This window comes from Sminthopsis crassicaudata, chromosome 1 (assembly GCF_048593235.1).
Source record: "Sminthopsis crassicaudata isolate SCR6 chromosome 1, ASM4859323v1, whole genome shotgun sequence".
NCBI classification, from domain to species: domain Eukaryota; kingdom Metazoa; phylum Chordata; class Mammalia; order Dasyuromorphia; family Dasyuridae; genus Sminthopsis; species Sminthopsis crassicaudata.
The window spans coordinates 75,543,401-75,552,689 of NC_133617.1; the positions used below are offsets into that span (position 1 = coordinate 75,543,401).

Genomic DNA, 9,289 nt, shown 5'->3' on the forward strand with positions numbered 1-9,289 from the left:
TCCAAGTGAGAAGAAAGGATTAAATTAGTATGGTGAGTGATAAGCAGGGAACAGCTTAGAATAAACAAGATATTGATTGGTTATGGGTGATGAGATCAAAGGAAAGTCAAGGATGAGTTCCAAATTTGAATTGAGGAACTGGAAGAATGATGGTACCTTCAAAAACAAAACAAAAAAGAAAAGAAAAAGAATCTTGGAGAAGTGGGAAATTTAAGAAGATTTGGAGGTGCCTACAGGACTTCTATGGAGATGTGACCTATTAGAGATGAGATGTCCAACAAACAATTGGTAATGCGGGCTGAAACTGAGGAGAGAGATTAAGGTTAAATTTGTCCATGAATGAATGAAAAAGTATTTATTAATATTGCATACAAAGCACTGGGCTAAATACTGAGGACACAAAAGAAAAGCAAGAAAGTTCTTATTCTCAAAGGGTTTACATCCTAGTTTGGGGAGATGATAAAGATAGAATGTTTTAACTACATAAGAGATAGAAAGGTTCATGATCTTCAGGAACCCAAGCCCATGGTAATACATCTTCTTTAATATTATTTCCAGCAATAAAATCATATTGCTTTTCTGATATTGAACCATTTGATAGGACTAAGGACTTTTGTGGTAAGAATTTGGGTCTTCAGTAGCTGTAGTTGCTGGGAAGAAAAGGACTTTAGCACCTGAAGAAGTGACCAGGTCACATCTTCAAAAGGGTCGCTTCCCTGAACTATGATTTTGGGGGCCAAGCTGCAAGAAAAGCTGGAAGGAGCAACTGTTATTTGTGGAGCTCTTGGGTTCAGTGCACTGGCCTGATTCCACGTGTGTCTGAGAGGAGGGGATGGTCAAAATGGTCTGACCTGCTTGTAATTGAAGGAGACTTGTTTTCTCTGCCAGTGAGATTTGGGGAGCAGTGTTGGTGGGCTCCCTTTCCATACGTGTTGTTCCTTTCAATGGTGGTTATCAGGGTCAGGATGGAAGAAGTAGATAATGGGGAGTCATCTGAATCGATATAACCATTGAATCCACAGAAAGGGAGGAGAACCCTAAGCGTTATAGCCCTTTACAATATAGAAGTTGCTGTGTATGCTGTTTTGCTTCTACTCACTTTACTTTGTATCAGTTCATGTAAGTCTTCTTAGGTTTTTCTAAATCTTTCCCTTTCTTAGTGAGTTAAGAGATCCTATGTGCATATAAATATAGATTTATAGATAGATATAGAGAAATGGAAGAAAGAAGGGAAAGAAGGAGTAAGGAAAGGAGAGAGAGAAAGAGAAAGACACAGAGAGAGAGAGAGACCAAGAGACAGAAGAGAAGAGATAACAGCTTAAACTCTTAAGATACCCTTAGTTAAGGGGCTGTGCAGATATTATGATCTAGCAAAAAAGTCTGAAATGTAAAGAGAGAAAAACCAAGTAAGTGGAATTATAAAAATTCCAGGAGGAGAAAGTGTCCCGGAGGATATATATGGTTAATAGTGCCAAATCCTGCAGAGGAGGAAGGAAGGAAGGAAGCATCTACCTTGTGCCAGCAATTGTGCTAAGTACTTTCTTATACAAATATCTCATTTGATGCTCACGATCATCCAAAGGAGTAGGTTCTATTATCATCCACATTTTACACATGAGGAAATTGAGGCAAAGGATAAGTGATTTTCCCAGAATCACACAGCAAGTGTCTGAGACTGGATTTGAATCCATGTCATCCTGACCTAGCACTGGTTATCTCTAGTTAGAAAAATGAGAACTGCTAAAAGACCATTAGGCTTATCAATTCAGAGGTTATTAATAACCTCAAAGAGGGTTTTATTTGGATATTGAGGTCAAAACCAAATTGCAAGGAGTTAAGAAGTGAGAGGAAGGTGAAGAAGTGAAGGCAAGTGGAGACAGTTTTTGTTGGGGGGCATGAGATAGGACCCACAATTCACAAGTTTCCAGTATAAGGAATTCCCAATGAGGAGCTCTGCCAAAGTAGATCTATAATTTGCCATTTAGAAAGACTCGGAGTTATCTGGGAAGCTGGTTTCATCATCACTTTTCTGGGCTTTTCATTGCACTGACAAGACTTCTTTAGTCTTTCAAAGGTATAGTCCTTTACACTATGGTAGTCATTGTACATAATTTGTTCTGTTTCTGCTTATTTCACTCTGTATCAGTTCTTATAAGTCTTCTTGGGTTTCTCTAAATCTTTCCCCTTCTTTATTTCTTACCACATAACATTCCATTGCATTTATTTGTACTAATTTGTTCAGCCATTGCATTGATGGACATCCTCTTTGTTTTCAGTGCTTCGATGCCCCAAATAATTCTGCTAATATGTGTGTGTGTGTGTGTGTGTGTGTGTGTGTGTGTGCTATAAGTAGTTTTTAACATCTGAATTCTTTCCTTCTGTCATTGATCTCTCTGGAAAATACCTAGAGTAGTAGTATTATTGTCAATAAATATTACAAAAAATTTAACAGTTCACAAATTTTCACATCATCCTTACAACAGGGGTCAATATTAATCTTCTCTGTACCATTCCAATTTAGTATATGAACTGCCCAAGAGCACCCAGTAAAGATTTATTAAACACTAAATACCAGGCACTGTGCTAAGAGATGGGAATAACCAAAAAAGCAGAAGACAGTTTCAGTTCTTTATGAGTTCAACAGTCTAATGGGTCAAAAAGAATGCCCCCTCAAGTTTCTTTTATGTAGTTTATATTTTCAAATTCCTCTAGAATGTAGCTAGAACAATTTATAGTACAATCAACAGTGCATTAATATAATAGTCCTTCCCTAGCCTCTCTAGTATTTGTCATTTTCCTTTTTTTTTTTTTCTTTTTTTTTTCTCATTTTCTTTAGTCTAATGAGCATGAAGTTGAAACTGGGAGTTGTTTTAAAATTTGCATTTTTTTATTATCGATGTAAACTTTGGATTTGAGCTTGGGCTTTTGCATAAACCTGTCACTGGTGGATGGGTTGACTAACCCTACATATCCTAGACCCAATAAAGTAAGGCTAAGTCTGGGGAGGGAGTAATTTTTGCTCTTGGAAAACGAGTGAAGGTCCAGCATGGACTGAGGGCATCTGTACCCAGAGCTGACAGAGTGTACCCCTGGCCTGCAGCTGTTTGCCAGGCAAAGAGCAGGGACAGAAGTGAGAGTGACTGACCTCCGAGAGAGGTCTTGCGCTGAGCCCCCAACCTGGCGGGAAGCGGAGCAGAGAGGAGAATGGCCAGAGGAGGTTTATGTGGAAGGAGGGTCCCAAGGACAGACTATAAAAGGTTTCTGAAGTGTCCCGGACTCCTGGATCACAATCTGAGCACAAAGAGGTGAACTAGCGGCAGGGCCCCTTGGGGAGAGGTGGGGACCTTGGGCCTGGGGTGGCCGGTCAAAAACAGGCGGCAGACCGGGCGGCTGGGCCCGACCCACAGTTATAACGCGGGAGGTCCCACCCTCCACTTTGGGGTGTGGCTGCGGCTGGGGCGCTGTGATAGGAGCTGGAGGCAGCCCCCGGGAGGGGAAGCCGCCCAGAAGTTAGGGATCGGTCCGAGGGTTCGCTGGGCACGGGGACAGAGAGACAAGCCATGTTTCTATCATCCTTATATAAGCTTCAGAGGCTTCCCTCAATTAACTTGTGGAAGGAAGGAAGCAGGGCAGAAGGGGACGAGGAGGGATAGGCTCAAGGGGGGCTGAGGAAGAAAGGGGAGGTTTATTGGGACTGAGGGGCTGGGGGGATAACGGATTCGGGAGGAGATGAGAACAAAGGGGGCGCTGGGGCCTGGAGATGGAGACAGAAATGGAGGCGGGGGGGAGAGGGGAGGAGGGCCAGGGGAGCTCAGGGTCATCCAGCTCAGCCCCCTCAGTTACAGCTGCGTGCCCAAGGTCACACAGCCAAGCAGCAGCCAGGAGTCAAGCGTTTTCCACTCTAACAGTCACCCCCTCCACGAGGGGAGAGGGTGAAGAAGGAAGGGATGAGGCGTGAACCATGGGGTCGGAGCCAGGAGCCGAGGGATGGAGGGGGATGACAGGAGCAGCAAGGGCACAGAGAGGGTACCCAAGCCCTGGCAGGCGAGAAGCCGCCCCCCGGGGGTGGGAGGCGGGGCCCCTCCCGACCAGTGACGTCACACAGCCCCGGAAGTGCCCGCCCCACCCCCATCTCCGGAGACAGCTGGAGCCCAGCTCCCTCCCCAGCACTCGCCCAGCCGCCCGCAGCTGAGCCTCCACTGCCCCTGCTCGGAGCTCGGGGCTCCGGCCCCACCCCCGGCCCGGCCCGGCCCGGCCCGGCCCGCCCCCGCCCCCCGGCCCGCCCACCCGCTTCTCCACAGCCGCCGCAGCGGCCGCGCAGCCCGGAGCCCGGGGCGCAGCCGGGCGGGAGAGGCAGGCAGCGAGACAGACTCCCGACCGCAGAGCGACAGCCCCTGCCGCCCGTGACCGTGACCCCGACCGTGGGCAGCGGGTGAGTGCGCGCGGTGCGCCAGCGCCCGGCGGGCCCCGCAGGCCTCACGCGGCCCCCGCCCCTCCCCCGCCCGGCTCTGGCAGCCCCCCAGCCCCTTCTCTCCCCACTCTGCTCTTCGCCCCTCCTCCAGCTGCCCCCTCTTCTCTCCCTTCTGTTCCCCGTTTTGCCCCTTCTCCCGACAGTCCTCTCCCTCCTCTCCTTCCTCTTCTCTCACCTCCCCGCGTTGCCCCCTCCCCCGACAGACCCCTCTCCCCCTCCCATCTGTCTCTTCCCCTCTCTCCCTCCCCTCCCCCGACAATCCTCTCTCCCTTCCCCCTTATCCTTCCCCTCCTCTTTTTGCCCCCTCTCTTTCCTATCTCCCCTCGTTGCCCCCTCCTCCCCCTCCCATCTGTTTCACCCCTCCCCCTCCCATCTCCCTCTTCTCTCCCCCATTCTCCCCCGCTGTTGCTCTCCCTCTCCTCTCCCTCTCTCCCCGTCTCCCCCAGCTCTCTCCCCCTCCTGCTCCCTCCCTTTCCCCTCACTCCATCTCTTCCTTCTATTCCTCCCCTCCCTCATTTCCACCCCTCCCCCTTTCCCCCTCTCCATCCCCTTCCTTCTCTAGCATCAGTCATGCTGTGCTTTCCCCCTTTGCTGCCTGGCCTGACACTCTCCCTTCCCCACTTTGCCCTCCCTCCCCCGGGCTCCTCCCTTAGCGCGCTCTCCCATCCCCACACTGCAGGCTGGAGCCTGCCGGCCTCCTGCCCATCAGAGGGCTGCGGGGGGGCTGGGGGGAGTGGGGCGCACCGGAGGGGGCAGGCGGCCTCTGCGGCTGGGCTGGCCTCCATCGGGGCCTCCTAAGCCCCTCTTGGCTCCCCTCCCTGCCTCCCATCTGCTCTCCCTGCTTGTTTTCCCGTCTCCTCCCGGTCCTGGGCTTCCAGGCACACTTGGCTGGGAAGGGTCAGAAATGAGGACCGCAGGCTCTGCCCTGGGGCACCCAGTCCCTTCCCCACAGATGCCGTGGGGATTTCTGAGGCTGGAAATAGCCCCGTTAGCCCCGCCCTCCCAAAGCTGCTTAAGGGAAGGCAAGAAGGGGTAAGGGTAGACGGCTGCGCCCGGGCCTCAGGGGCCCGCTGCCCTCCTCCTTCCCTCTCCCCCTGGCACGGATGCCAAAGGAGAGCCAAGGCTCCCATCCCTAAGATGGGCCAAGGGAGAGCTGACCCCGTCCTCCCGCAGCTCTCAGTGATGGGACTCAAAGGGGCCTTACAGGCCATGTAGCCGATCTGTGTCCTCCCCCTTCCCCCATTTTACAGATGAGGAAGATGCGGCCTTACAAGGTGAACTAACTTGTTCCAGGTCATCCCCACAGCTGGTTAGTGGAGACTGGATCCCTGGTCTCCCCCCCCCCCCCCAGGCTAGGGCTGCTCCTCCCTGCCCAGAGGCTGCCTTGGAGCTTCCTTGCCTGACTTCACCTCTGTAAACATGGGGTGGGAGGGGGCACTAGCAGATGGCTCTGGGAGCCCGGGGGTCCCCCTCTCCCGGTCACCTCTTCCCTTTTGTTCTGGAACGGTACAGCACCTTCTGTCGTTAAGGATGAGGGTGAGGGGTGGGATGGGGAGCGGTGGTCTGTTCTCTGGTCTTTTTCCCCTAGGGACTCTAACCCAGGCCTGGGTAAAAAGGCCCCAAACACTTCCACCCTCTCCTTCCTTGGGTTGGGACAGCTGTTCCTGAGAGAAGCTGGGATTTTCTTTCTCTTTCAGCTTTCTTTTTTCCCCCCAAATGGCTGGGTTTGGGGATTCGGGCCCCAGCCCTGACCATAACTTCCCACAGAGGAGGCTGGGTTTGAGAATCTGTGCTTTGGTTTGTTATGTTCATTTTTTAAAAATCTCTCTCCTTTTCCTCTCTCAGGTGGTGATCGTCAAACCTGCCGACATGTCCCATGAAAAGAGTTTCTTGGTGACCGGGGATGTTAATACCTCTGCCAACCCTGGATACCCTGGAGGGTCTCAGCCTCCAATGCCACCCTACCCTGTGGCCCCCCACCCACCACCCCCCTTTCAGTCTGGTTATGGCCAACCAGGGTACCCTCAGGGTCCCTACCCCCAGGGGCCCTACCCCCAGGGGCCCTACCCCCAGGGGCCCTATCCGCAGGGACACCCACCAGGGGGTTACCCACCTTTTCCCACCAATCCTTATGGACAGCCACAGGAGTTTCAGGACCCTAACTGTGAGTAATGGGATTGGAGAGAGGGAGGTGTGGGCATAGGAGGAGGGCCTTAGACTTGATCTTCTCTCCTTTTCTCTTCCCCAGCACCAATGCGTGGAAACTATCATGGCGAAGGGCCTCCGTCCTATTATGATAACCAAGATTTCCCAGCCACGGACTGGGATGACCAGAGCATCCGCAGGGCATTTATTCGAAAGGTAAGGAAAAGAAAATTGAAATTCTCACACCTAGGGAGAAATGGAAGGAAGAGAAGGCTGGGAAGCCTAAGGAGGAACATTGGGTGAGGAGTGCCCTGCCTCCCACCAGGGCGGTCTCGCCACCACTGACGCCCCTCTCCCTTCTAGGTGTTCCTGGTCCTTACCCTGCAGCTGACTGTGACCCTCTCCTCTGTGGCTGCATTCACCTTTGTGGAGGATGTGAAGGTCTTTGTCCGGACCCACGTCTGGACATACTATGTCTCCTATGCTTTCTTCTTTGTCTCTCTCATCATCCTTAGCTGCTGTGGGGAATTTAGACGGAAGCACCCCTGGAACCTCATTGCTTTGGTAAACCCCCAGACCTTAAAGCTTGAGGGGCTCAGTCTGAAGAACCATACTTAGAGACCCACGGTGAGGGGGGCAGGGATTCTGCCTCCAAGCCCCAGACTTCTCTCAAGGATGGGATCCCTCCTTTCATTCACCTCCTGGGTCAGGGGCCAGGCTCCTCATCTTCTAGAGTGCTTTGGAAGTCTGCTAAAGTCATCCTCAGAAAGGGTCTTTTTTTTTTTTTTTTAAACTTATAATTGAAGGAAATGCTAAATTCAGGTAAAGGTTAGTAAAAATAAAGCTATAATCTTTTCCCTTCACCTAAGGTCATAGAACTTGTGAAACCAGTGGATTTCTGCCCTTGAACCCTAATCATCCTCGATGGCACCCTCCTGGAAATAGGCACGGGGTGACACTTAGAAGTGGCCTGACTCGGGGCCCTGGGCTGGGGGGCTGGGCAGGGGGTGTCCTGACCCGTCTCCTCTCCCTCCCCTGCAGTCCATCCTGACCCTGAGCTTGTCCTACATGGTGGGCATGATCGCGAGCTTCTACGACACGGATGCCGTCATCATGGCCGTGGGCATCACCACCATCGTCTGCTTCACGGTGGTCATCTTCTCTCTGCAGGTGAGGGAGACCCCCTTCCCTTTCTCCCTCCCCCGCCCTCCCACCCGGGCCTGGGCGCTGACTCGCTTTTCCGCTCCCAGACCCGGTACGACTTCACCTCCTGCATGGGGGTGCTCCTGGTCAGCACAGTGGTGCTGCTGGTCTTTGCCATCCTCTGCATCTTCATCCGCAACCGCATCCTGGAGATCGTCTACGCCTCCCTGGGAGCCCTGCTCTTCACTTGCGTGAGTAACAGGGAGAACCCCGGCCTTGGGCCCCAAGCCCAGCTGCTCCCTTCTGAGACCCCTTTGTGTCCCCCTCCCAGTTCCTGGCAGTGGACACCCAGCTGCTTCTGGGGAACAAGCAGCTATCTCTGAGCCCTGAGGAGTACGTGTTTGCGGCCCTGAACCTCTACACAGACATCATCAACATCTTCCTCTACATCCTCGCCATCATTGGCCGGGCTAAGGAGTAGCCCCGGCCGGGCTTCGCCCACATCCCCTCTCTGTTCCTTCCTTGCCCCTTCTCCTCTTTCCCAGCTCTCTCCTCTCTTCCTCCCCTCTTCCCTTGTCTTTTCTCTCTTTCCTAAAGTCTGGGTGCTGCTGCCTCTGGGCAAGGGGCAAGGCAGTCTGTGCTCTTCCCCTTCTCCTTCCCTAGGGCTGAGGCTGAGGCTCAGGGAGCCCCCTCCCCCTGTATATAATTGTGCATATATTTATGTGGAAACCATAGCTGAGACTGTGGTGGCCCTGTCCGTGTCCCCAGCACGGCCTCATCCCACTCCAGAGCTTGAGGGGCAGGGACTGACTGAGCCAGGCCCCTCTCCCTTCTCATGCTGCATGAGCCCTGCCCTCTGACCCTGCCTGTTCCCTGAGGTGGGGACAGACTCCAGGCTTCAAGGAAGAGGAATGAGCCCAAGGTCTAAGGGTGCACGTCTTTCCTCAGCACTCCCGCCCACCCGCCCCTTCAGCCTGGCCCGGAGCAGCCCCCTTCCTACTCCCTTGTCCCCCTGCCCTCCTTTGGAGGAGGGGAACCCCCTTGGATTGAGCATCAAGAGAAGGGGGGACTGGATGTGTTTCAATCCTCCAGCTATTGTCAATAAAGCTCTAATAAATGTGACACTCTTTTTCCTCTTTTCTGGCTTGGGGAGGGTGGTCCTCTTCCTTACATGCTGCTCCTGGAGAAATCGAGCTTCCAAATCAGAGGCAAAAGCCAGGACCAGAGTGGCCAGAGCGAGGTAGGAATCCCAGCAGTCCCTGGTTGGAGGTGTGCGCTTGCAGTTCACCCTGTCTGGGGTCTGCCCCTTCCAGGAGGGGAGCCTAAGCCCTACGATCCCTGGGCAGAGAGGAGACACGGAGCCCTTACCCTGAGGGAGGCAGCCCTTGTCCAGCGGCCCTGGCTGGGGCCAAGGGGTCCCTGCTCCTCATACAACCGATACTGATTTCCTGAGCCTCTGTACGAGAGCTCGGGCTCTGTCTGGGGCCGCAAGATCACGGGGAGTGCCAGCCCCTGCCTGGGAGAGAGCCT

The 9,289-nt window shown here is 53.1% G+C and overlaps 1 protein-coding gene and 1 non-coding gene across 4 annotated transcripts; one reads left to right on the forward strand and one right to left on the reverse strand.

Moving 5' to 3' along the window:
- Positions 1–2,437: 2,437 nt before the first annotated feature.
- Positions 2,438–2,543, reverse strand: LOC141552331 (U6 spliceosomal RNA). Its single transcript, XR_012485132.1, has one exon. It is a non-coding gene; the product is annotated as a U6 spliceosomal RNA (small nuclear RNA).
- Positions 2,544–4,238: 1,695 nt separating this feature from the next.
- GRINA (glutamate ionotropic receptor NMDA type subunit associated protein 1) lies at positions 4,239–8,881 on the forward strand. 3 transcript variants are annotated; one of them, XM_074262528.1, is made up of 8 exons: positions 4,239–4,432; positions 5,722–5,745; positions 6,317–6,635; positions 6,720–6,832; positions 6,980–7,180; positions 7,658–7,786; positions 7,867–8,010; positions 8,091–8,881. In XM_074262528.1, the coding sequence occupies exons 2-8, from the start codon at positions 5,722–5,724 to the stop codon at positions 8,238–8,240; spliced, it is 1,080 nt and encodes a 359-aa protein (XP_074118629.1). In that variant the 5' UTR covers positions 4,239–4,432; the 3' UTR covers positions 8,241–8,881. The 3 variants fall into 3 exon arrangements, with proteins under 3 accessions (XP_074118629.1, XP_074118610.1, XP_074118619.1); XM_074262518.1 differs by having other exon boundaries at positions 4,333–4,432; positions 5,722–5,780; XM_074262509.1 differs by lacking the exon at positions 5,722–5,745 and having other exon boundaries at positions 4,283–4,432.
- The last annotated feature ends 408 nt before the right edge of the window (positions 8,882–9,289 follow it).